Source organism: Diaphorina citri, unplaced genomic scaffold, assembly GCF_000475195.1.
Source record: "Diaphorina citri unplaced genomic scaffold, Diaci psyllid genome assembly version 1.1 scaffold2718, whole genome shotgun sequence".
Lineage (NCBI taxonomy): Eukaryota > Metazoa > Arthropoda > Insecta > Hemiptera > Psyllidae > Diaphorina > Diaphorina citri.
The window spans coordinates 7445-35293 of NW_007380135.1; the positions used below are offsets into that span (position 1 = coordinate 7445).

A 27849-nucleotide genomic window follows, 5' to 3' on the forward strand; every position below is an offset into this window, starting at 1 on the left:
GTACTCCCCTAGTTTTCTATAAAGGTTGTAACCTTGCGTAACAAGGCTAAAACTTTTAAACCTGCCGCTAACGTAATCTGAAAGTGGGGGGCGGGGGGAAATGATTATATCAGCGATAACCATCTTTATCTTCAAAAAAGGGGTTTTTAGCCCATGGACTGTACGAACGATATGTACTACAGGTTTAAATGGGAAAAAGGAGAAATTTGTGAACAAAATAGTTTCGGAACCCGCAGCAACCCAGTCACTCTATTGGGCTTCCGGCACACTAGTTTTTTTCTCAGTGTAATTAGAATTAGGTATGTAGGAGAAAATGGATATTGATGAAACATCTTTTTAATTTTTCCTCAGCCGGGCATGAACTTTCACCCAGACGCAACCCCCGAAGATTTCACCCATCTGATCGGCAACTACAGCATCGAACCCCGACTCGCGGCTCACAAGAAGAAGTCCAACTGCGAGGCTGTCTGCTACGGACACGAAGATAACAAAAACGTTCCAGAGACGTTCGACGCCCGTAAGAAATGGCCCCAGTGTGAATCCATAGGGAAAGTTCAAGATCAGGGTGACTGTAAGGCCGATTATGTGAGTATGATGTCGAGTAATTTTGAATACATCACATGACTTTGGGCTCACTCCATTAGTCGAGATTCTGCCTCGGTGTTCCGGTGTTGTAGTGGCCAAGGCGCCCCCGTGGTAAACAGGAGGACTAGGGTTCAATCCTAACCGAGGCATGAAATTTTATTATGTTATTTTAATAATAGAGCTCTAAGGGTTAGGTGGTAGAGAATACCTCCGTCCGGCGTTAACCTCGCCTAGTCGCCTAGTGATGGTTACTTTCCACTCAATTTTATAGGTACATCTACATACTCACACGAACTATATTATTCTCACGGGGCTGAGTACCAACAGCAAGTGTTTGCGATTCTCTCTAGATAGAAAATCAGTTCACGTATGTGGAAAAACTATCTTGGTTGTGTGAGCGTGATCTATTAAGGAGCACGGTAGCGCTCCGCCCCGCCAAGTCAAGAAAGTTTGACCGTTAGAGAATTTATACGCCATATACAATATACATATATGTAGTTTTACCTACTCATCAAATTTTCTGCCCTCCTCTATCTCTCTCCCTCAGGCCATCGCGACGACAGCCGCCATTGCCGACAGAATCTGCATAGCTTCCGGAGGCAAGAAAAAGACCACCATCTCCGCCCAGCATGTGGTTTCCTGCTGCAAGAATTGTGGACGAGGCTGTAAGGGAGGTATCCCTCAGGAGGTGTGGTCGTTTTTGAGTCGACGCGGTATTGCCTCGGGTGGTACTTACAACTCCAATGAGGTGAGTAATAAGTTTTTAAAAGGTTGAAAATTGAATTTTCATTTGACGTTCCAACGAAAAAGGTAAAACAGTTGCCTCTGATTCTTTAAAGAACGGTTTATTTTGCCATGTTTTGGGGAAATAAATGCCATATTTTCCCAAAATAAGTGCCATATATTCTGCCAGTCTCTGGTAATAACTCTTTTTCCACCTTCAAAAAAGAGGTTTGATAGAAGGAACTGTAACTGCCAAGGTTCTATCGTCCCGAAAGCGGAGAGAGGAGGAAGATAGGATAAGAAAAAGCCAGCTGTTCTGAGAAGATAGGGTATCTGTTTAGGATAAAATTATCTCTGGACGGGAATCGAACCCGCGACCTAGCGATTACAAGGTAAACGCTCTACCAACCAAGCTAACTAGGCTAGCTAAAAAAGTTCAAACACAAATGAGCCATGACGTCAGTACGTACACTCATTCTTCCTCCTCAAGTCTATTTTTCGCCTTCCAGGGTTGCCAACCATACCTGAAGGAACCCACGGGTTTCACTCCCAAGAAGTTCTACGGAGCGCCTGCCTTCCAAACTCCCAAATGTGAAAAGGTTTGCTACAACCAGCAATATAGTAAATCTCGTGTCCGAGAAGATCTGCACAAGGGTAAGTAGAAATCACCTGGGCTGCTTTTCTTATTTTTTTTCTATGGGACTCCGAAGGACAGATATGACCCATATTCTTATTTATTTAGAATCTTTATTGGTTATATTTATATATAGGTACATATTTATGTTATATTTACATCAGTGTACAGAAATACAAGAAATTACAATCAAAGGGCGAAATCAGTCTCTACCAGTGAACCCCGCACCTAGGTATTTAAATGAGAGTTTTACCCTTGTGTTGATTTTTTTTTTTTTTTTTTTTTTTTTTTTTTTTTTTAAAATAGTTGCTGCGGTTGGCGGTATTTTGACCGCTTTTGCACAGATTTTGACCGTTTTTTGGCGGTTTTCAGCTATAGCGACAAAACGGTTAGAGATATTGTAAATGTTACAACAGAACACCCAAATAAGCATCATTCAATAGGATAAGGAAAGTCGTGTGATGTTCACACCAGATTTTTTAAATTATATTATTATAAATTCCCTTGCTAAAGAAATAGCAAAGGTTGACTGGTAAAATTTATAGCCAAAACTAAGTGTCACCCCTAAGCAATCACCCTAGTTAGTACTGATTGAGAGGCCAATGAAAAACGCTGACATCATATGTACATGGGAAAAGGTGAAGAAAAGAAGATTATATTATTACATAAACATATGTATAAAGAACTGCACTGCAATACTGTAACAATGATCTTTTCTTGGCTTACCATACCTCTCTTGAGAAATTTTGGATATGAATGTTGTAGGTATTGAAAATTTTGGTGGTACTAAAATTGAAAATTTTGTATCCTACAGAACCCTACCTCCTCCTTGCTTTATGGCAACCAAGCAACAACAAATCAGCAGCAAGCATATGGCAACACTGTCACGGCTAACACTGGGTACAACCATTTGGCTAGTACCGGGAATGTCACCTATCCCACACGACAGCTGAACAGTACAGCATTTTCTTCAACTCCAAGTATTTTGGGCTCGGCAGCTAATACAAATGTGCTGGGAACTTCTGCGGGTCTGTTGGGGTCAGCACCAACCACGTTTCCCAAGCAACGTGTGTTTACCGGAACCATTACCAAGAGGCAGGACAACTTTGGATTTGTTGATGAGGATGTGTTCTTCCAAGTGGAGTGAGTACATATAATGTATAATTGTATATTTATGTTTGGTTGTTTTTAAACATGTGTTTGTATTTATTTTGTCAATATTTTGGTCATTATGTCAAACCTATTATGTCATTAAAACTAGAAATTAAAAAAAAAATCTAAACTGCAAATCGCTATGTACTCTGCAAGTAATGAGTTACCTTACTGAACATTCCAGGAGGGCTTTTTCACTGTGTCTCTTAGCCCTTGAATTCTAATTGAATTATTATTGTCAGGACTTTGATTGCCTAAAGAAAGTTTAGTTGAACTTTAAGTTTTAAACAAATCAGTCTCTAAAGTAAACTAATTCCCTTTACAGTGTTTGTGCCAAGGGTTCAAACCCACGCATTGGAAAGTTTAGATGAACTTTAAGTTTTAAACAAATCAGTCTCTAAAGTAAACTAATTCCCTTTACAGTGTTTGTGCCAAGGGTTCAAACCCACGCATTGGTAGTTTTAGTTGAACTTTATGTTTTAAACAAATCAGTCTCTAAAGTAAACTAATTCCCTTTACAGTGTTTGTGCCAAGGGTTCAAACCCACGCATTGGAGACAAAGTCCTAGTAGAGGCAGCATACAACCCATCTATGCCATTCAAGTGGAATGCTACCAGGATTCAAGTTCTGCCCATTGATAGAGACAGTCATCGGTCAACAGCTTATAGTCGCTTCTCTAGTGGGACTAATTCTAACCGCTACTCACCACCTAATGATGGTAAGCATTGGGAGGAAGATAACATACTTTTGAGTGGAAGGTAAACTCTACAGGAGGTTAGAAACATCAACACACTTCCATCACGTCATGTGAGCTCATGGGGAGTCAGAAAGATGTAGTTAAAAGTTTTCCCATAATATTGTAGGTAATTTCATTCAGGAAAGCTTTTTTGTGTTGGTAAAGTAGGGTAGGGAGTGCAGAGGTATTCCTAGAATAGTTCCCTCATTTCCTAACGTTGACAACTAATGAACTATTTCATCTCTCTGCACAGATTTCAAGCGACGTTCCCAAGCAACGTGTGTTTACCGGGACCATTACCAAGAGGCAGGACAACTTTGGATTTGTTGATGAGGATGTGTTCTTCCAAGTGGAGTGAGTACATATAATGTATATTTATGTTTGGTTGTTTTTAAACTTTTAAACATGTGTTTGTATTTATTTTGTCAATATTTTGGTCATTATGTCAAACCTATTGTCATTAAAACTAGAAATTAAAAAAAAAAACTAAACTGCAAATCGCTATGTACTCTGCAAGTAATGAGTTACCTTACTGAACATTCCAGGAGGGCTTTTTCACTGTGTCTCTTAGCCCCACTTCTTTTTGCTTTGAATTCAAAGTTTTTATTGTGATACATACTAACATTTTATAAGATTGTTTCGTCTAAAATCGAAAATTTCACTTTTTTTTTTCAAGTAAAATATTTTAGTAAATAAGAGATAAATAAAACATTAATTTTCAAAGTTTTTTTCTTTCCTAAATGAATTCTAGTCGAGCTTGGGAAGTAACTGTCGTGTTTTGTGCTTACAGGATACCACCATGGAGGTTGATGCGTCTCTTGTTGCTAAGAGGGAACCGACTCATTATTCTCTGTTGGATATCAAAAACATGAAGGTAAAATATGCTTTTACTAAAATGCCATAATAAAAAACTAGGTTTTTTGAGGTTTGATAAGAGGGAACTGTAACAACGGAGGTCTTATCGTCCCGAAAGCGAAGAGAGAAGAAACACAGGATAGGAGAAAGCCAGCCGTTCCGAGAATGAACCTTAATAATCTATGCGAGATAATGTTCGGCCCGGGTGGAAATCGAACCCTCGACCAAGCGTTTACAAGGCAGGTGCGCTACCCTCCAAGCTAACTAGGCTCCGGAACTATCAGAACTGATTTCAAATAAGTTAATTTCCTTCAATATCTTGTTTAGACTGCGAGAGTAAAGGGACTTTTCAGTCCTATGCTGACAGTATAAACAAGGTATATTCTGATCCAGTGATTCCCAAACTGTGGCCCGCGGTGACGCGGTCCTCCAAGGGGGCCGTGAAGAATTTCAAGACCCCCGGGAAGATCACGTAAAATACAGTAAAGGTGCCACGTAGGAAAAACTGTTCTATTCTAATCCATTCTTCAGTTGTCTCATCCCTTTCACTCCTCTGTTCCACTTCCACAGGTCCAAGATCTCCGGGAAGAGCTCGAAGCCCGGTCTCTCTCATCGAAAGGGCTCAAGTCCCAACTGACGGCTCGTCTGGCCAAGGCTCTTAAGACAGAACAGAGCGAGGATGATGCTAAAGGAGAAATAGAGGACGAGGAAGAGGAGGAGAAGGAGGAAGAGAAGAAAGAGGAGAAGAAGAGCGAGGAGGAGAAGAAAGAGACAGATAAAGAGGAGGTGAGTAGACTACTCGAGTTTTTTTTTCATTATTATTAATTAATCCTCTTTTGTATTACTTCAAGCAGGGTTTTACGCAACCTGGAAAAACTGGAAAAGTCATGGAATCTGAAAATCGGCCAAAAAGTCATGGATAATCGTGAAAATTTAAAGAAAACCAAGAGAGATGCTCTACCCTCTAAACTAACTTGGCTGGCTTCAAATTTCCTTAAATCTAGTATCTACCTTTTGTCAACATGCATAGAATGGTTAGGGTTTGTATGCTGTAACCATGTTGGTATTTAGTATTAGTACCTACACTACCTACCGAATGGAGCAGTATTGCAAATGGGTAAAAATTTATTTATAGGTCGATTCCTATATAAAAATTTGGGAAAAATCCAAATCTGAGGTCAAAAGTTAAAAAAAAGTAATCTTACTGTTTTTTATGTACCTCCGCCCCCTAATTTTCTGGAAAATTAATGGAAAATCGTCTTAAAAGTCATGGAATTTCATTCCGGGAAAAGCGTATAAACCCTGTCAAGGTAGAATAGAATATACCTTGTTTATCCTGCCAGAATGAGACTGAAAAGTCCCTTTACTCCCGCAGTCTAAACAAGGTATGTTCTTTTACATTCATGTCTTTCTGGAAATGGAAGAGTTTTGTCAGAAAATTCGAACCCATTACCTCTGAGTTGAGAGTAAGTGCTTTTACTGCTTGTTGCTGTAAGAACACGTCAGTCAATATTGTCTGTGACTGGGGTGTGAGGAAGAAAATCCATAAATGTCCATATTCAAACCTAGTAGCCAATGTTTTTTTTATGTCTAATAGTAGCCAATGGGCATTTTTTTATTATTAAAATTTTATCAAATATTTTTTTTTTTTCCAATTAACAAAATCTCACTTTTTCATTTCCTCCAGATGACCGAGAAGGAGAAGCAACGTTTAGAAAGGAAGTACACTCTACCCGACTCTCCCTCTATCCTGGTTCATCCCTCTAATACAGCCAAGTCTGGCAAATTCAACTGTGAGGTCATGTCTCTGTCTCTACTGCTCGATTATCGTATTGACGATGCCAAGGTAATGACAACTTCTCTTTTCCCGTGTATAGACGGGGTCGGCGTTTTTTGTCAACCTCTCAATCAGCCCTACTTAACTAGGGTGATTGCTTTGGGCTGACATATGGTTTTGGCTACGAATTTTACAAGTGGATGCCCTTCACACTCAGCCTTTGGTATTTATTTAACAAGGGAAATTCAGGCTGGTATACTCCCTGTTTCAAGTCCCCTAGCCAGACTAAGCTGGTCTACTCCCTGTTTAACGTCCTCCAGCCAGAAATATTAGACTAATCACATTATCTGAATTATTCACATGCCCCTTGAGACCCTAATTTAGGTTTCTCTATGCACAGCTACTATTCTCTTTCTAATCTGAATCCCCTATTGTTTACTACAGGAGCACTCATTTGAGGTGGCCTGTTTTGCTGAACTGTTCAATGAAATGCTGATGCGAGATTTCGGCTTCCAAATATTCAAGGCCATTCACAACGCTCCGGAAATTGTCAAGGAGGAAAAAGAAGACAAGGTAGGTGTAATATTTTCGGAGATATTGTTTGTTATTCTACGTCCGGAGATAGTCCAAATGAATTGAGTCTATGAACCTCCAGAATTCTGTGACTGCTACGGCTGGGGGGCTGCAAGAATAGAGATCACTTTGTCAGATACTCATCACACGGAATGTTACAAGGCGCGATTGCCCTCAGGCTTTTCCCAGCCCCACTCAGACTGGGTAAAGTTAATGTAAGGAGGCGGGTACCTTGTCGCCAAATGAAGAGTAAAACCCCCGCCACTAAAAACGGTAGCAGTTATACAGTGACGGTAAACCCGTTGAAAAATGTTCAAACCATCCCCTGTTTTAGCTGTCAATAATCCTTAATCTTTCTTTGCTTTGACAGCCCTCTTCTTAACCAGGGATTTTTTTTCTCACTTCAATTCTCATCCCATATTGCGTGTTTTCAGAAGGAGAAATCTTCCAAAAACGACGAAGAGAAGGATAACAAATCCCCCGCGAAGGATCCAGTACATATAATGTATAATTGTATATTTATGTTTGGTTGTTTTTAAACATGTGTTTGTATTTATTTTGTCAATATTTTGGTCATTATGATTGGAAAAATCCTACAATGCTGCAGTGAGCACCAAAGTTGTGACATGATAACACAAAGAAACTGCATTTACATAATCTAAACCAGAGATTCCCAAACTATGGTCTGTGGACCACTGGTGGTCCATGAGATGAGAGTGGTCTGTGAGAAGGTTTCAGGTGGTCCGCAAGTCAACCTTTTGTTTAAAAATAAAAAATAAAATAAATAAGCTTGTTTCTTTGCTTACCTGACCGAGGAGAACGACAAGGACAAAGATTACAAGCCTTGCATTCACCCATCTCGCCTGATAAACTTCCTAGTGGGCGTACGAGGCAAGAGTGAGACTATGGCCATTGGCGGTCCGTGGAGTGAAAGTCTGGACGGGCCCAATCCGGAGAAGGATCCGAGCGTTCTCATTAAGACGGCGATTAGAACTACCCGCGCCCTGACGGGGATTGACCTGTCCAAGTGTACCAAGTGGTGAGTGCAGTGCCAAATCTAAATTTAATAGTATTGTAGTCCTATGTCTACATATTTTTTACATCCTCCTCAGTACCAAGTCTAAATATTACCTTACAGTCCTAGTCCTATGTTGAAATATTTTGTATATCCTCTTGAGGCCATCGTGCTATTGAATGCGTATTTTTACTTATTGTATCCTTCAATTTGTATCTTACTAGTTCCATCAAATGAACAAAGCTTTCCTCTCATTGACTCACTATTTTGTCTTGTTTTTTCCATCTCGTATTTTAGATATAGAGAAATTTATTTCTTATATTATGAACACATCAAAAAAGTGCACCAAAATGTAAACTGTATTTATCTTCTAGGTATTCAATATGTAAAATTCCGACTTATAGGTATTTACCCTATTGAACAACATAGTCTTACTAGTTTCCCTTTTCCCCGGGTCTAAAGTCTCATTTTAACTTCATGTTGCTCAACATTCGGGCGTTTTTCCAGAATCTGCGCATGCGTAACAGACAGCGCTAACATTGAGTTCTAGACCCGGGGCTTATAACTTTCAGCCGCACCCTTCCTTTCCCCCTCTGTTATAGATTTCTTTCCTCTTTTAGATCTCAAATTTTTTCACAGCAGGTTTTTGTCGTGGCCACTGGGGGCTAACACCTCTATTTCACTCTCACCTAAACTGTTCTTAGGATAGAGGTTAACTTCATGTTGCTCAACATTCGGCCGTTTTTCCAGCATCTGCGCATGCGTAACAGACAGCGCTAATATTGAGTTCTAGACCCGGGGCTTATAACTTTCAGCCGCACCCTTCCTTTCCCCCTCTGTTATAGATGTCTCCCCTCTTTTAGATCTCAAATTTTTTCACAGCAGGTTTTTGTCGTGGCCACTGGGGGCTAACACCTCTATGTCACTCTCACCTAAACTGTTCTTAGGGTAGTGCAATCAATATTCAGTTGCGTCCTTACCACAGACACTCCCGATTAATTTCAAGTTGCCTTTACGCCAAAGTTTGATTCTTTTTTCTGTTATTTTAAATTTGTTTGTTGTGTAATTTCTGGACACGAAAATATAACATACTCACTCACACCTAAACTGTTCTTTCCACACGGTCACATCCCCATGAAGACAAATATCTCAAGATTGATGCCTATACTGTGTTTTTTAGCAACCAGCCTGAGGCTGACAGTTTTTTTTTATATGTTTATAAAAAATATATAATCATTTCTTCTTCTGTTATTATAAATGTTTGTTGCTTGTGTAATTTCTGGACACGAAAATATAATATACTCTTAACATTTCTTCACTCTCACAGGTTTTCTGATTTGCCGGGTCCCCCCTGGTGGGCTTTCCACTTGTGTTTTCCAGGTTTAAGTTCGTGGAGCTGTACTACCGTCGTCAGGAGACGACACACAAGGGCAAAGCCGTCACCGCTCGCGTAGAGACCGTTGTCATTTACGTTCCGGATGTTTGGAATTGTCTTCCGACGCAGCTGGAATGGGATGGCCTCCAGGTTAACTATAAGAAACTGCTGACGGCAAAAATGAACAAGGCGGAACCCGCGCCCCCCGCCGCCGCAGCTGCGGAAGATGAAAAGGCAAATTATTTCTCTCTCTACTCACTACTGTTTCTTTTGTTGACTTGCATGCGTGTCTCTTGTGCCTCTTTTAAACGCTTAGGTTGTTCCTGACTGACAGCAAAGTCACCTAAAATGTTCCTTCTTCACTCTCACAGGTTTTCTGATTTGCCGGGTCCCCCCTGGTGGGCTTTCCACTTGTGTTTTCCAGGTTTAAGTTCGTGGAGTTGTACTACCGTCGTCAGGAGACGACACACAAGGGCAAAGCCGTCACCGCTCGCGTCGAGACCGTTGTCATTTACGTTCCGGACGTTTGGAATTGTCTTCCGACGCAGCTGGAATGGGATGGCCTCCAGGTTAACTATAAGAAACTGCTGACGGCAAAAATGAACAAGGCGGAACCCGCGCCCCCCGCCGCCGCAGCTGCGGAAGATGAAAAGGCAAATTATTTCTCTCTCTACTCTCACTACTGTTTCTTTTGTTGACTTGCATGCGTGTCTCTTGTGCCTCTTTTAAACGCTTAGGTTGTTCCTGACTGACAGCAAAGTCAGCTTAGGTTGTTCCGGAGTGACAACAAAATCAGCACCTAGTTTTCCTGACTGGGTGGTCCTGACTCACAACACCAACATCACCTAGTTTTGGTGGAAAAACGCTTAGGTTGTTCCTGACTGACACCATACCACCTGGTTTTGCTGACTGGGTGGAAACCATCTCTCCTGTGTTGTGGATTGAGCCACCCCGTGCTGCTCTGTTGCTGTCTTGATAGAAACAAGGAGGACTGGTTCCATCGGATTTGGATGCGGATTCATCATATATTGAGCTATCTACTGTGTAGAAATAGCTATGCTGAAGAGACGAAGAATAACAGTGCCCAGAATGCCTAGATAAAATATTTCAAGTTATATAATTATTCTTATCCCATCCTTCTCACAGGATCAACCCATGCTATAGTCATACGAGGGTGGATCAATAAGTATCTGTGTTTGGGTACATGATACAACATTGAGCAAACTTATTGTAGCCTGTCGATAGATTGACATCTCAAATGCTCATATCGTGTAACTGAACTATTTTTCTCTAGACTTCTGATCCCATGTAGGAGTAAAGATTCCGTAAAAAACATGATGATAAACATGGTTAGATGCTGGCCAAGTTTATAGTGAATCGACTAATAAGTAACAGTTAACCAAGTAGCAGGATTCCCCCACTTCTTTTTGCTTTGAATTCAAAGTTTTTATTGTGGTACATACTAACATTTTATAAGATTGTTTCGTCTAAAATCAAAAATTTCACTTTTTTCCAAGTAAAATATTTTAGTAAATAAGAGATAAATAAAACATTAATTTTCAAAGTTTTTTTCTTTCCTAAATGAATTCTAGTCGAGCTTGGGAAGTAACTGTCGTGTTTTGTGCTTACAGGATACCACCATGGAGGTTGATGCGTCTCTTGTTGCTAAGAGGGAACCGACTCATTATTCTCTGTTGGATATCAAAAACATGAAGGTAAAATATGCTTTTACTAAAATGCCATAATAAAAAACTAGGTTTTTTGAGGTTTGATAAGAGGGAACTGTAACAACGGAGGTCTTATCGTCCCGAAAGCGAAGAGAGAAGAAACACAGGATAGGAGAAAGCCAGCCGTTCCGAGAATGAACCTTAATAATCTATGCGAGATAATGTTCGGCCCGGGTGGAAATCGAACCCTCGACCAAGCGTTTACAAGGCAGGTGCGCTACCCTCCAAGCTAACTAGGCTCCGGAACTATCAGAACTGATTTCAAATAAGTTAATTTCCTTCAATATCTTGTTTAGACTGCGAGAGTAAAGGGACTTTTCAGTCCTATGCTGACAGTATAAACAAGGTATATTCTGATCCAGTGATTCCCAAACTGTGGCCCGCGGTGACGCGGTCCTCCAAGGGGGCCGTGAAGAATTTCAAGACCCCCGGGAAGATCACGTAAAATACAGTAAAGGTGCCACGTAGGAAAAACTGTTCTATTCTAATCCATTCTTCAGTTGTCTCATCCCTTTCACTCCTCTGTTCCACTTCCACAGGTCCAAGATCTCCGGGAAGAGCTCGAAGCCCGGTCTCTCTCATCGAAAGGGCTCAAGTCCCAACTGACGGCTCGTCTGGCCAAGGCTCTTAAGACAGAACAGAGCGAGGATGATGCTAAAGGAGAAATAGAGGACGAGGAAGAGGAGGAGAAGGAGGAAGAGAAGAAAGAGGAGAAGAAGAGCGAGGAGGAGAAGAAAGAGACAGATAAAGAGGAGGTGAGTAGACTACTCGATTTTTTTTTTTTTATTAATTCATCCTCTTTCGTATTACTTCAAGCAGAGTTTTTACGCAACCTGGAAAAACTGGAAAAGTCATGGAATCTGAAAATCGGCCAAAAAGTCATGGATAATCGTGAAAATTTAAAGAAAACCTGGAAAAGTCATGGAATTTGTCACCCAGTCAAAAATTGAAACTTTTCAAATTAAATATCAAGTTTTTCCGCGGCGGCCTGCGGCGCATTCCCCCTCATATTCCTTGACATTCTGCATATTGTATATTTTATTGAAATGAAGGGGTAATCTTACTGTTTTTTATGTACCTCCGCCCCCTAATTTTCTGGAAAATTAATGGAAAATCGTCTTAAAAGTCATGGAATTTCATTCCGGGAAAAGCGTATAAACCCTGTCAAGGTAGAATAGAATATACCTTGTTTATCCTGCCAGAATGAGACTGAAAAGTCCCTTTACTCCCGCAGTCTAAACAAGGTATGTTCTTTGAAAGAAAAAGAAATTAAAATGTACACAGAAAACCCATTCCTTCTCTTATGCTGTGTGTATTTCGACACCTCGCACATTGGCTACATGTATGACAAAGACTTGGAAGATCTCCTTCTCACTCTAGGTCTGTCTCTGTCTCGCTCCCAAGTGAAGAAACTGGTTCAGAAGGTACGTATTTATTTATTTTATTTTTTATTTCATCTAACAAAAAATTCTTTCACAAGCTCAATAAACCTTGAGCTGAATCCTCCTCGTCTAAAACTTTTGCAAATTAGCTCAAGATTGTTTCTTGCAGCAAGCAAACTGTTGAGATAAAGGGACTACATGTCCTAATTCGACAGTCTAAATAAAGCACTAATATCTAAAAAAAAAGTTTGTGTCGACTGAGGAGGAAACAGCTCAGGACTATGGCAATTCATTCTTAGACGTTCTTCTCATGAAATTTTCTTTTTGTTCTTTTGTTGCAAACTTGAAAGTAATCTTCTTTTTCGCTCAAGTAATCTTGTACAGTTTTCTAAGCATTTTTGATTTTTCTGTATTCACCATTTACCTATTTTTTTTTTTATTTATTATTTTTTTTTTTAGGTCTTCCCCGGGTAAAATTTATTTAAGTGTAACAATAGAGCAGCTGCGCTTACTTGCGTGAGGTTTCTATGTCAAATAGCAGAAAAATGAACTAGGGAATTTTTCTTATTATTCTACGACTTCTAGATCCGGAGATAAATCAATTTAAAAAATACCTTTAAATCTCAAACTCTGAAGTCACGGCATACGCTCCCGTACGCGATGACGTCATAGTACATGACTCCTCCCGCTTCGTTTGTGTAAAACGGTCCACAAAGTTACGGAGTCCTCCATCATTATCTCTCTTTTGTTCCAGACCACAAGCGGATCTGCTTGAGCTTCGCCGTCGGTATCAGAACATGTACATTCCTTTTAATTAAAGCTGAATTTCCCTTAGTTATGTTTATTCATTTTTCGGCCTAGTCTTTTGAGTCACTAGGAAGCTATTTGTTATGAAAACTCATTTTTAAATGTCTCCCTTTTTTCTCCCTAACAGGTAGTAACGCAGGCAGACTTTGCTGTTGCTCGGTTAAGGGTGAAATTGTCGAAAAAGGGTCCGTCACTACCTCCATGCTTCTGTTTGAAGATTTCCTCACCTACAAATCAGGCAAGTTCTAGAGATTTGATAGAGACTAGAGTGAGGTTTTAGAGGTTTGATAGATAGAGGTTTGTTAGAGGGAACTGTGAGGTTTTAGAGGTTTGATAGAGGGAACTGTAACAAAACGGAGATCTTATCGTCCCAAAATCGATGAGAGGAAGACAAGATAGGAAAAAGCCAGCCTATCCGAGAATGAACTTGGGAAGTTCGCCCTAGGTGGGAATCGAACCCCCGACCTAGCGCTTACAAGGCAGAACCGTTAGAAGAACGAATTTTATTTCGACCGTCCATTCTCGCTGCAGCATCCCTGTACGTTCCATGTGATGGCTAAGGAGGTGCCATCCTATCTGCCCAACAACGCTGTGCTGGACCCGCCCGATGCGGATTATCTGTTCTCTGCCAAGGTAAAAACACGGACGGGAAAAACACGCATGTACGGGGACAAACACGATTCCACACCAAATACCTGAAATGACTTTTGTGTGGAAGATTCGAAGAACTTCCGTTGGAATTAGAGTGGAATTAATTAGAGTGGAATTGTGTAGTGCCCACATGAACTCTAAAGTGGCTGGGACCACATAATTTTCAAGTTTTTATTTTTTTAGGTACAACGTGTAGTGCCCACATGAACTCTAAAGTGGCTGGGACCACATAATTTTCAAGTTTTTATTTTTTTAGGTACAACCGTAACTATTGAGCTCTTATCGTCCCGAAATGGAAGGAAGAGATAGGAGAAAGCCAGTCTTTCCGAGGATGAACCTTATTTGTTTGTAAAGTTCACTCCGGGCGAGAATAGAACCGACAACCTAGACTGATTTTCTTGTAATAATTATTTTATTTTCATTTCAGAATAATAGGTACATAACATACATACTTCTCCCTAAGTGACTATTATTGTAACTTCCAAGAGAATACTTGAAAACTAACCAATATTGTGTGTGTGTCCCCCCCCCCTTTCCCAGGTGATGCTTCTCTCGATGCCCAAAATCGAAGAGGTTCTCAAAAAGTGCGTCACCCTGACCGAGGAGAACGACAAGGACAAAGATTACAAGCCTTGCATTCACCCATCCCGCCTGATAAACTTCCTAGTGGGCGTACGAGGCAAGAGTGAGACTATGGCCATTGGCGGTCCGTGGAGTGAAAGTCTGGACGGGCCCAATCCGGAGAAGGATCCGAGCGTTCTCATTAAGACGGCGATTAGAACTACCCGCGCCCTGACGGGGATTGACCTGTCCATGTTCTTTTACATTCATGTCTTTCTGGAAATGGAAGAGTTTTGTCAGAAAATTCGAACCCATTACCTCTGAGTTGAGAGTAAGTGCTTTTACTGCTTGTTGCTGTAAGAACACGTCAGTCAATATTGTCTGTGACTGGGGTGTGAGGAAGAAAATCCATAAATGTCCATATTCAAACCTAGTAGCCAATGTTTTTTTTATGTCTAATAGTAGCCAATGGGCATTTTTTTATTATTAAAATTTTATCAAATATTTTTTTTTTTTCCAATTAACAAAATCTCACTTTTTCATTTCCTCCAGATGACCGAGAAGGAGAAGCAACGTTTAGAAAGGAAGTACACTCTACCCGACTCTCCCTCTATCCTGGTTCATCCCTCTAATACAGCCAAGTCTGGCAAATTCAACTGTGAGGTCATGTCTCTGTCTCTACTGCTCGATTATCGTATTGACGATGCCAAGGTAATGACAACTTCTCTTTTCCCGTGTATAGACGGGGTCGGCGTTTTTTGTCAACCTCTCAATCAGCTCTACTTAACTAGGGTGATTGCTTTGGGTTGACATATGTTTTTGGCTACGAATTTTACAAGTGGATGCCCTTCACACTCAGCCTTTGGTATTTATTTAACAAGGGAAATTCAGGCTGGTATACTCCCTGTTTCAAGTCCCCTAGCCAGACTAAGCTGGTCTACTCCCTGTTTAACGTCCTCCACCCAGAAATATTAGACTAATCACATTATGTGAATTATTCACATGCCCCTTGAGACCCTAATTTAGGTTTCTCTATGCACAGCTACTATTCTCTTTCTAATCTGAATCCCCTATTGTTTACTACAGGAGCACTCATTTGAGGTGGCCTGTTTTGCTGAACTGTTCAATGAAATGCTGATGCGAGATTTCGGCTTCCAAATATTCAAGGCCATTCACAACGCTCCGGAAATTGTCAAGGAGGAAAAAGAAGACAAGGTAGGTGTAATATTTTCGGAGATATTGTTTGTTATTTTACGTCCGGAGATAGTCCAAATGAATTGAGTCTATGAACCTCCAGAATTCTGCGACTGCTACGGCTGGGGGGCTGCAAGAATAGAGATCACTTTGTCAGATACTCATCACGATTGCCCTCAGGCTTTTCCCAGCCCCACTCAGGCTGGGTAAGGTTAATGTGAGGAGGCTGGTAGCTTGTCGCCAAATGAAGAGTAAAACCCCTCACCACTAAAAACGGTAGCAGTTATACAGTGACGGTAAACCCGTTGAAAAGTGTTCCAACCATCCCCTGTTTTAGCTGTCAATAATCCTTAATCTTTCTTTGCTTTGACAGCCCTCTTCTTAACTAGGGGATTTTTTTTCTCACTTCTAATTCTCATCCCATATTGCGTGTTTTCAGAAGGAGAAATCTTCCAAAAACGACGAAGAGAAGGATAACAAATCCCCCGCGAAGGATCCTAAGGACAAGGAGGAAAAGAAGGACAAAGATAAGGATGAGAAGAAGGAGAAGGATGATAAGAAAGACAAGGATGAGAAGAAGGACAAGGATGAAAAGAAGGAGAAAGAAGAGAAGAAGGAGAAAGAGGACAAGAAAGAAGAACGTGACCGTAAGAAAGAAGATCGCGAGAAGAGACGTGATAAAGAAAAGGAAATTAAAATGTACACAGAAAACCCATTCCTTCTCCTGTGCTGTGTGTATTTCGACACCTCGCACATTGGCTACATGTATGACAAAGACTTGGAAGATCTCCTTCTCACTCTAGGTCTGTCTCTGTCTCGCTCCCAAGTGAAGAAATTGGTTCAGAAGGTACGTATTTGTTTATTTTATTTTTTATTTCATCTAACAAATTCTTTCACAAGATCAATAAACCTTGAGCTGAATCCTCCTCGTCTAAAACTTTTGCAAATTAGCTCAAGATTGTTTCTTGCAGCAAGCAAACTGTTGAGATAAAGGGACTACATGATTCGGCAGTCTAAATAAAGCACTAATATCTAAAAAAAAAAGAAAAAAATTGTGTCGACTGAGGAGGAAACAGCTCAGGACTATGGCAATTCATTCTTAGACCTTCTTCATTCTTCTCATGAAATTTTCTTTTTGTCCCGTTCTTTTTGTTCTTTTGTTGCAAACTTGAAAGTAATCTTCTTTTTTACTTTTTGCTCAAGTAATCTTGTACAGTTTTCCAAGCATTTTTCATTTTTCTGTATTCACTATTTACCTATTTTTTGTTTTTGTTTTTTTTTTTTTTTTTTTTTTTTTTTTTTTTTTTTTTATTGCCTCCCCTCTCTGTGAATCAGTGGAGTGGGGGAAGTAGGAAGGACGGATTGGGGGGAAGGAAATTAGTTAGGTACGTTCAGTTAGAGTTAGAACTCTCGCATTCTAAGAGCATTTTAATTTCAGTCTTGATTTGTTAATAATTTTCATCACATTTTCTATCACAGTTCCAAATTTTCGTCAGTTGCACGAGCGTTCATGTTTTAGATAATTTATAACAATAATCGGCGAAAGATAAACATTGATTGCAAAGGAAGCACTTAGTAGATGAAAATTAATAGTAGATGAACTTAGTACTACTGTGATACCCACAAAAGTTGTAAAGAAGCTCTCTGCTTTAACACAAATAAATTCACGAGCTACTAGTTTTGTTTATCCCCCTTCCTCTCACGCGGGATTCATTCTACTATAGGAAACTCACGGACAAACCCCTGGTGGAAGGCGTTGAGAAAACAACGCTGAATGAGATCAAACTGGACATCGAGTTGCTCAAACAGCTTATAGAGGGGAATAAGAAATTCCTGCCCGTGTTTGTTGATCCGAGCACCACGGGAAAATCGCCTGCGAAAGGAAAGGCATCCAAGGGCGGAGCCTCCAGTGCAGACACCGGCCTGGTTATGTTTCAAGGAAGTCTGGTTGATATTGGAAACCTCCAAGCTTCCCTTGAGAAAAGCTCAGCTGCGCGGGTCGACACAGAAACAACCCTTTCCAAGCTGCGCGCCGATCATGCTGCCTTGGAGAAAGCAGCGGAGAAACTGAAAGAGAAACTCGCCTCCGTGACAAGCCAGCTGGAGAAAACCACAGGGGAACTGAGTGGCGTTGATATTGGAAACCTCCAAGCTTCCCTTGAGAAAAGCTCAGCTGCGCGTGTCGACACAGAAACAACCCTTTCCAAGCTGCGCGCCGATCATACTGCCTTGGAGAAAGCAGCGGAGAAACTGAAAGAGAAACTCGCCTCCGTGACAAGCCAGCTGGAGAAAACCACAGGGGAACTGAGTGGCACGGTGGAACATATGGATCAAGTGAACAAGACGAATAAGGAACTTCTGAGAGTGGTCGAGGATATTCACAGACGAACAGCGTCCATTGTGGCCAAACATGAGAAGAAAGAACAGAAGAAGAAGGAGCCGGAGAAAGTAGAGAAGGAGGAAAAGGAGGAGCCAAAGGAAGAGGAGAGTGAGGTGAACGGAGAGGAGGAGGGAGAAGAAGAAAATGGAGAGGGAGAGGAAGAGGAGGTTGAAGTGAAGGAGGAGGTAGAAACGGAAGAAGAGGAAGCTGAACCAATGGAAGATGAGTAAATCAGAAGAAGAGAGTAACCATAATATTGCTATTGACCTCAAGCAGAGTCATTTGCTTTTGTATAATATTGTTATCGTGTTGTTCCAATTGCCTGAGGATAGAAGTGTTAAAGCTGACTTTTTATAACGATTCAACTCACACTTTTGAAGTGTGATTTAAGATCTCAAAACGGTCTATTATTTTTTATCCATATCTACTACCTACAGTGTCATTTTCAACTATGAAATTCCTTTTTAGTCCGTCCTTAAATAAAGGGAGAACGGGCTCTAGTCTTGATTTTAAATCATTACATGAAAGTAAAATCAAAAAAGGCTTTTTTAGTCCGTCCTTCCTTTATTATTACTAATAATAAAAGGTATAGGGGACGGACTATTGTATTCGCTTCGGTGTCGTCTGTCTGTCGGTCGGTCTGTCGGTCTGTCGGTCTGTCTGTCCCCATAGAAGGACTTATTGAAATTCCTTTTTAAATCCTTTTTTACTTCCTTTTTAAATTTGATAGCTCAGTAGAATGTTAGGGGCGCTTTCTAGGTACTTACGTAGTACGTTGTACTAATCCTTTTTTACTTCCTTTTTAAATTTGATAGCTCAGTAGAATGTTAGGGGCGCTTTCTAGGTACTTACGTAGTACGTTGTACTTATCTCACGGTGTTGGAAGGATTGGGGCTGTAAAACCTAAAACCCTTTGGACGCCGAGAATCTATAGGTTCTATTACCTATTTAAATTAGTTTTTATATGATTTTTCCATCTGGCTAACTTTTTATTACCACCCCACTACTTTGATTTAGAAGATAGAACTAATCATAGTGTATATTTTGTTTGTAATATATTCTTACTTCGACATTTCGATGCACGAATCACGTGTCTTTTTCCTTTCTTTCTCAAAGAGGTTTTCTAACGGCGAAGGTTTTTAGAGACTGGGTTTTACCCTCCATCGACCTGTCCAAGTGTACCAAGTGGTGAGTTTTTTTTACACACAAAGTCTCTCTCTCTCTCTCTCTCTCTCTTTTTTTTAAATAAATTGGAATATTTTTTGTGTTACTTGTGGTATGTGTTGGGTTATGTGTTTGTTTTTGAGAGATTTTTTTTGTATTTGTGGTATGTGTTTTGAGAGATTTTTTATCCTCCTATGTCTACATATTTTTTTATCCTCCTGAGGCCGCTGTGCTATTTAGTGTATTTCTAGTCTTATTCGGACTGTACAATCTTTCTGCCTGCAGAGATCAAGAAAAATAAAAAGATCTAGTACTTTAGTATTCTTAAATTTTTATCTTGCTTGTTCTACCAAACGAACAAAGCTTTCTACTGATTGACTCACTATTTTGTCTTGTTTTTTACATCTCGTACTTTAGATATAGGATTTATGAATACACCCGAAAAGTCCACCAATGTAAACTGTATTTATCTTCTAGGTAGGTATCCAATATAAAAAGATTAGTACATAGGTATTTACCCTATTGAACAACACAGTCTCACTAGTTTCCCTTTACCTCGGGTCTAAAGTCTCATATTACCTTCATGTTGCTCAACATTCGGCCGTTTTTCCAGAATCTGCGCATGCGTAACAGACGGCGCTAACATTGAGTTCTAGACCCGGGGCTTATAACTTTCAGCCGCACCCTTCCTTTCCCCTCTGTTATAGATTTCTCCCCTCTTTTAGATTTCAAATTTTTTCACAGCAGGTTTTTGTCGTGGCCACTGGGGGCTAACACCTCTATTTCACTCTCACCTAAACTGTTCTTAGGATAGAGCTATCAATATTCAGTTGCGTCCTTACCACAGACACTCCCGATTAATTTCAAGTTGCCTGTACGCCCAAGTTTGATTTCTTTTTTTCTGTTATTTTAAATTTGTTTGTTGTGTAATTTCTGGACACGAAAATATAACATACCTAAACTGTTCTTTCCTTCACACACAACCACACGGCCACATCCCCATGAAGACAAATATCTCAAGATTGATGCCTATACTGTGTTTTTTAGCAACCAGCCAGAGGCTGACAGTTTTTTATATGTTTATAAAAAAAATATATAATTCTATCTATCTGTCTATCTATCATCTATTATATATAATTCTACCAAAAATATTTATGTAATTATTTCTTCTTCTGTTATTTTATTAAATTTATCTGTTTGCTTGTGTAATTTCTGGACACGAAAATATAATATACTCTTACCTAAAATGCTCTTTCTTCACTCTCACAGGTTTTCTGATTTGCCGGGTCCCCCCTGGTGGGCTTTCCACTTGTGTTTTCCAGGTTTAAGTTCGTGGAGTTGTACTACCGTCGTCAGGAGACGACACACAAGGGCAAAGCTGTCACCGCTCGCGTCGAGACCGTTGTCATTTACGTTCCGGATGTTTGGAATTGTCTTCCGACGCAGCTGGAATGGGATGGCCTCCAGGTTAACTATAAGAAACTGCTGACGGCAAAAATGAACAAGGCGGAACCCGCGCCCCCCGCCGCCGCAGCTGCGGAAGATGAAAAGGCAAATTATTTCTCTCTCTACTCTCACTACTGTTTCTTTTGTTGACTTGCATGCGTGTCTCTTGTGCCTCTTTTAAACGCTTAGGTTGTTCCTGACTGACAGCAAAGTCAGCTTAGGTTGTTCCGGAGTGACAACAAAATCAGCACCTAGTTTTGCTGACTGGGTGGTCCTGACTCACAACACCAACATCACCTAGTTTTGGTGGAAAAACGCTTAGGTTGTTCCTGACTGACACCATACCACCTGGTTTTGCTGACTGGGTGGAAACCATCTCTCCTGTGTTGTGGATTGAGCCACCCCGTGCTGCTCTGTTGCTGTCTTGATAGAAACAAGGAGGACTGGTTCCATCGGATTTGGATGCGGATTCATCATATATTGAGCTATCTACTGTGTAGAAATAGCTATGCTGAAGAGACGAAGAATAACAGTGCCCAGAATGCCTAGATAAAATATTTCAAGTTATATAATTATTCTTATCCCATCCTTCTCACAGGATCAACCCATGCTATAGTCATACGAGGGTGGATCAATAAGTATCTGTGTTTGGGTACATGATACAACATTGAGCAAACTTATTGTAGCCTGTCGATAGATTGACATCTCAAATGCTCATATCGTGTAACTGAACTATTTTTCTCTAGACTTCTGATCCCATGTAGGAGTAAAGATTCCGAGTAAAAAACATGATGATAAACATGGTTAGATGCTGGCCAAGTTTATAGTGAATCGACTAATAAGTAACAGTTAACCAAGTAGCAGGATTCCCCACTTCTTTTTGCTTTGAATTCAAAGTTTTTATTGTGGTACATACTAACATTTTATAAGATTGTTTCGTCTAAAATCAAAAATTTCACTTTTTTCCAAGTAAAATATTTTAGTAAATAAGAGATAAATAAAACATTATTTTTCAAAGTTTTTTTCTTTCCTAAATGAACTCTAGTCGAGCTTAGGAAGTAACTGTCGTGTTTTGTGCTTACAGGATACTACCATGGAGGTTGATGCTTCTCTTGTTGCTAAGAGGGAACCGACTCATTATTCTCTGTTGGATATCAAAAACATGAAGGTAAAATATATGCTTTTACTAAAATGCCATAAAAAAAACTAGGTTTTTTGAGGTTTGATGGAGGGAACTGTAACAACGGAGGTCTTATCGTCCCGAAAGCGAAGAGAGAAGGAAGACAGGATAGGAGAAAGCCAGCCGTTCCGAGAATGAACCTTAATAATCTATTCGAGATAATGTTCGGCCCGGGTGGAAATCGAACCCACGACCAAGCGTTTACAAGGCAGGTGCGCTACCCTCCAAGCTAACTAGGCTCCGGAACTATCAGAACTGATTTCAAATTAGTTAATTTCCTTCAATATCTTGTTTGGACTGCGAGACTAAAGGGACTTTTCAGTCCTATGCTGACAGTATAAACAAGGTATATTCTGATCCAGTGATTCCCAAACTGTGGTCCGCGGTCCTCCAAGGGGGCCGTGAAGAATTTCAAGACCCCCGGGAAGATCACGTAAAATACAGTAAAGGTGCCGCGTAGGAAAAACTGTTCTATTCTAATCTATTCTTCAACTGTCTCATCCCTTTCACTCCTCTATTCCACATCCACAGGTCCAAGATCTCCGGGAAGAGCTCGAAGCCCGGTCTCTCTCATCGAAAGGGCTCAAGTCCCAACTGACGGCTCGTCTGGCCAATGGAGAAGAAGAAAATGGAGAGGAAGAGAATGGAGAGGGAGAGGAAGAGGAGGTTGAGGTGAAGGAGGAGGTAGAAACGGAAGAAGAGGAAGCTGAACCAATGGAAGATGAGTAAATCAGAAGATCAGAGTAACCATAATATTTGCTATCGTCCTCAAGCTGAGTTATTTGCTATTGTATAATATTGTTATGGTGTTGTTCCTAATACCTTGGGTTAGAAGTATAGAACTGACTTTTTATAAAGATTCAACTGGCACTTTTGAAGTGTCATTTAAGATCTCACAACGGTCTCTATTTTATGTACCTACCTTTTAACCTTCCCATGTGATCTTTTTTTTTTAAATTTGACAGCTCAGTAGAATGTTAGGGGCGCTTTCTAGTTACTTACGTAGTACATTGTACTTACCTCACGATGTTGGAAGGATTGGGTGTGAAACCTAAAACTTTGGAGGCCCAGAATCAATATCTAAACCTCCATTATTTTAAATCAGTTTTATATGTTTTTTTTTTTTCATGACGATAATGTTTTACTACTATACCACCCCCACTACTTTGATTTAGAAGATAGAACTAATCATAGTGTATATTTTGTTTGTACGTTTTGTTCAATAATATATTCTAATATTCTTATTTCGACATTTTGATGCACGAATCACGTGTCTTTTTCCTTTCTTTCTCAAAGAGGTTTTCTAACGGCGAAGGTTTTTAGAGACTGGGTTTTACCCTCCATTCGGCGACGCACTAACCTTACCCAGCCTGAGTAAACAATGAAGAACATCTGCCAATAATTTGGAGAATAATATAGAGATATGTTATAGTCATAAACATACCTAAGTAATAAATAAAAACAATAGTTTAGGAAGATTCTACAGATCAATTGAGATTAGATGATATATTTTAATTTATTATTAAAGGAAGAAATTGATAAATATTGATACACATTAATCATCTATCAATTCATCAAATATTAAATTATGTGTGAAATATTATAGTCATAAACATACCCAAGTAATAAATAAAAACAATAGTTTAGGAAGATTCTACAGATCAATTGAGATTAGATGATAAATTTTAATTTATTATTAAAGGAAGAAATTGATAAATATTGATACACATTAATCATCTATCAATTCATCAAATATTAAATTATGTGTGAAAAAGTAATCTAAACGAAAATATGGAATGACAAGAAAAGAATGGTAAGTAATGAACAAAAATTAGAAGCGTAATAATAAAATTAATAACTTAATAAAACAATAATGATTACATAAATGCAACATTTTTTTTCTGCGGTAAGAGAAATTGGTGAGAAAGTGATCAAAAAGTAAAATGGAATTTCGTCTGGCTATCAGAATTTCAATTGAAGATCTATCAGAATTTCAAATAAGTAACTTTACTATCCTTCACTGTACCAACAACAAGATCGATGATCATGAATAATCACGGGGAAAACTTAAAATAAAGCAGAACAAATACATGAATAAAATTTATTGCCTACTGACTAGAGTATTTTTTCCATAGAAATTCAAAAAGAAGAAGAAGAATAATCAAAATTAATTACTTTTTGAGAGACAGGAAAACGGAAAAGAAAGAACAAAACAAATTCAAAACGAAGGGAATGTGTAAATGCAACATTTTTTTCTGCGGTAAGAGAAATTGGTGAGAAAGTGATCAAAAAGTAAAATAGAATTTCGTCTGGCTATCAGAATTTCAATTGAAGTTCCATCAGAATTTCAAATAAGTAACTTTACTATCCTTCACTGTACCAACAGCAAGATCTTGATCATGAATAATCACGGGGAAAACTTAAAATAAAACAGAACAAATACATGAATAAAATTTATTGCCTACTGACTAGAGTATTTTTTCCATAGAAATTCAAAAAGAAGAAGAATAATCAAAATTAATTACTTTTTGAGAGACAGGAAAACGGAAAAGAAAGAACAAAACAAATTCAAAACGAAGGGAATGGCACTTCAGTCGGAAAAAGATGGCAAGAAATAACTCAAGTGCCTCAAAAGAAATCTTTGGTATAAATTTCCACTTATTTTGACTAAGAAAATCTAATATTAGCACGTTATCTACTTATTGACTAACGAATGACGAGTAGAAATAATTTAATTTATTCTTACAATTTTTAACGATGGTATTATGAAAGAGTGTGATGTAAGTATTCGTAATTTTAGTCGGAAAAAGATGGCAAGAAATAACACAAGTGCCTCAAGAAATCTTTGGTTTTAATTTCCACTTATTTTGACTAAGAAAATCTAATATTAGCACGTTACCTACTTATTAACTTACGAATGACGAGTAGAAATAATTTAATTTATTCTTACAATTTTTAACGATGGTATTATGAAAGAGTGTGATGTAAGTATTCGTAATTTTCAAGTCCACACTTATCTTGAACTCAAACACACAACGACTAACAATGATAATTATACATAAATTAATAACAACTTATTAATCATGGACACAAATCATGATAGAAAAATCATGCATATGACTATTTTCTGAGGTTTTAAAGGAATAAAAAAATGACTAACCTAGACCGGTAAAATTTAAACATTACAATTAACTTTACAAAGAAATAACTAAGGAAAATGCGGTATTACAAAATAAACTTTAACCAAGAATATTCCAACACATAAAAAATAATTAAACCTTCAGTCTCTTACATGTCTTCAATAACTTTAGGTATTTTTTAAATCGATTTATCTCGGGATCTAGAAGTTGTAGAAGAAAAAGAAAAATTCCGTTGGTCCTCATTTTTCATGCTCTATGACCAAGAATATTCCAACACGTAAAAAATAATTAAACCTTCAGTCTCTTACATGTCTTCAAACTTTAGGTGAATCGTTCCCAAGAAGAACGGCCTATGTGAAAATTTTCGATTTTTTTTTATTTTTTAGTTGAGGCCTCTGTAATCTCCTTGTTTCAATGCACTAATCAGTTTTGGGGGGAGACAATCGGAAGTCGTTTTTTTTCGACCAACTTCGTGAAGATTTGAGTAAGTATTTTTTAATTCGATTTATCTCGGGATCTAGAAGTTGTAGAAGAAAAAGAAAAATTCCGTTGGTCCTCATTTTTCATGCTCTATGACTTTGACACATCACCCAAGTAAGCGCAACTGATCTATTGGCAAAACTTTTTTTGCAGGATTTTTTTTAGAGGCTCCTCACGAGGCGATTACACCCCCAAATAACCAGCGGCAAGTAATGTCCCAGTCATACGTCCGAATACCAATCAAGTTTTTTCTCCATTTTATATGTAACTTTTATGGAATGTAATATTATAGAAACAATAAATAAATTAAGTACTCCAAGTAAGCGCAACTGATCTATTGGCAAAACTTTTTTTGCAGGATTTTTTTTAAAGGCTCCTCACGAGGCGATTACACCCCCAAATGACCAGCGGCAAGTAATGTCCCAGTCATCCGTCCGAATACCAATCAAGTTTTTTCTCCATTTTATATGTAACTTTTATGGAATGTAATATTATAGAAACAATAAATAAATTAAGTACAACGTTCGTTTCAGTGGTCCATGGGGAACTGATAAGGCCCGTTTCCCACTTATGAGTTTCATCCGCTTTCTTTCCAAATGTCCTGTAGGCAATGTAATTGAAATGAGAGTGTTCCCACTACACACAACACGATTTTTTTCCCCCGAATGACAAGTGGGAACAGGCCTATACATTCAACTTGCTATAGTATGTCTACGGGCGTTAATATTAATCGGAATGATAAAAGTAGAATGACAAGTGGGAACAGGCCTATACATTCAACTTGCTATAGTATGTCTACGGGCGTTAATATTAATCGGAATGATAAAAGTACGAAAAATAAATGACAGTAAAAAGTTCAAGTGCGATAAAAATGGTAAAAGTTGCCCTACATTATAAGACGATTGTTTTCATCTATTTTTATTTTCATTTCATCTATTTTTTATCTGTAGCTATGAAAAAGCTGCTATATTGAACAAAAAGAATCTGCAGGAATCTTTTAGCATACATATCTGAAACCCGGGATCTTTTAACATGGCTGACTCCTCTGGTTTAGGTCTCATACCCCCATTGTTGGTGAAAAAATTTCCGATCAAAACGCCTGGGGTAATGTTTGGCGGATTACATGACTCCGTGCAGCATGAAATAGAGGAAGCAACATTCGGTGGTTTGTCCACGGTGCTCACCCAAGACTTGTGCTCATCGCTTGCTCATCAGAACTGAAGCATGGCTGACTCCTCTGATTTAGGTCTCATACCCCCATTATTGGTGAAGAAATTTCAGATCAAAACGCCTGGGGTAATGTTTGGTGGAATACATGACTCCGTTCAGCATGAAATAGAGGAAGCAACATTCGGTGGTTTGTCCACGGTGCTCACCCAAGACTTGTGCTCATCGCTTGCTCATCAGAACTGAAACGAGAAAAAAGCAACGAGGATTGGTTGTAAAAAATATTTCGTAATAAATAGGACAAGTGTCCCTTTGAAAACTTTGGGCCTCCAGACCAACATAGAAGCATAATATGTATTTTTTGTTCAATAAAGAGGGGCCACATTTATTGTCCTGAGAAAGCTCAGATTGTAAGCCTCTTGACCTTTCAGCCACAGCCACAGGGTTGAACAATTTTTCATAGTATTCATTCGAGAAGTGGGATAAATCGGAATAACCGAACTAGTCTCGTAGGGTAAGTTTTCCTTCAGGGATCGCCATTGGTACCCCCTATCAATGCCTTTGTAGTATCAAAGTATCATCAATTAATTTGACCTGAAGACTTGACCTCTTTGACGATTTAAAAGGTTTTCTGAGTGATGTGTATGTATTTTTATTATTAATTTGATGATTTTTTTTCGTCGCTTTTGTTGTATTGATTAGAAAATTTCCGCCCTCACCGGGATTCGAACTCAGCACCTTCGGGTTGAGATTCGGTGCTCTTGACCACTCGGCCAGTTCGATACACCCTCTATTAAACTAAACTAGACTCGTAGGGTAAGTTTTCCTTCAGGGATCGCCATTGGTACCCTCTATTAAACTAAACTAGACTCGTAGGGTAAGTTTTCCTCAGGGGTCACCGATTGGGACCTACTAATTCGTTAGCACTAACCTATCCATTGTTAATGTTCACTTCTGACGCAGCGTGAAAACATAACATTCTACACAGAGGCGTATCAACGAGAGAGGGGAGGGAGGAAACCCTTGCCTCCCCTGGTACTCTCTTCCAAGTAATGCTTCGGGGTGTCGCTGTAATTTGGTAAATAAGCCAGTATCTCCCCTGCTGATGGTTCCCACAACCTACAAGTAGGTAAATGAAGTAGGTG

General features: G+C 39.2%; 2 protein-coding genes and 2 long non-coding RNA genes across 4 annotated transcripts; 3 read left to right on the top strand and 1 right to left on the bottom strand.

Moving 5' to 3' along the window:
• The first annotated feature begins 324 nt into the window (after positions 1 to 324).
• On the top strand, positions 325 to 1970 carry LOC113471629 (cathepsin B-like cysteine proteinase). The gene is made up of 3 exons (XM_026830932.1): positions 325 to 585; positions 1133 to 1333; positions 1818 to 1970. Exons 1-3 carry the CDS (start codon positions 358 to 360, stop codon positions 1968 to 1970), a joined length of 582 nt encoding a protein of 193 aa, XP_026686733.1. The 5' UTR covers positions 325 to 357.
• A 771-nt stretch (positions 1971 to 2741) lies between these two features.
• On the top strand, positions 2742 to 23183 carry LOC103519413 (cell division cycle and apoptosis regulator protein 1; the record flags this gene model as incomplete). The annotated part of the gene is made up of 19 exons (XM_026830931.1): positions 2742 to 3085; positions 3616 to 3812; positions 4084 to 4136; positions 4621 to 4704; positions 5256 to 5369; positions 6373 to 6531; positions 6907 to 7035; positions 7470 to 7548; positions 7825 to 8074; positions 9431 to 9688; positions 9850 to 10078; positions 11057 to 11140; positions 11692 to 11907; positions 15106 to 15264; positions 15640 to 15768; positions 16187 to 16596; positions 17445 to 17858; positions 18042 to 18258; positions 22530 to 23183. Coding segments are annotated over 19 exons (3642 nt in total), but the record flags the coding sequence as incomplete, so codon positions are not given.
• LOC108253716 lies at positions 18810 to 19213 on the top strand. The gene is made up of 2 exons (XR_001809806.2): positions 18810 to 18886; positions 18972 to 19213. It is a non-coding gene; the product is annotated as an uncharacterized LOC108253716 (long non-coding RNA).
• A 3585-nt stretch (positions 23184 to 26768) lies between the features above and the next one.
• On the bottom strand, positions 26769 to 27746 carry LOC113471630. Its single transcript, XR_003394256.1, has 2 exons — positions 27636 to 27746; positions 26769 to 26946 (listed from the first exon to the last, which is right to left on the bottom strand). It is a non-coding gene; the product is annotated as an uncharacterized LOC113471630 (long non-coding RNA).
• Between the last annotated feature and the right edge of the window lie 103 nt (positions 27747 to 27849).

Coding starts and splice junctions, on each gene's coding strand:
- LOC113471629 (XM_026830932.1), top strand. CDS start 358: ATGAACTTTCACCCAGACGCAACCCCCGAAGATTTCACCCATCTGATC. Junction 586..1,132: donor GTGACTGTAAGGCCGATTAT/GTGAGTATGATG, acceptor TCTCTCCCTCAG/GCCATCGCGACGACAGCCGC. Junction 1,334..1,817: donor GTACTTACAACTCCAATGAG/GTGAGTAATAAG, acceptor TTCGCCTTCCAG/GGTTGCCAACCATACCTGAA.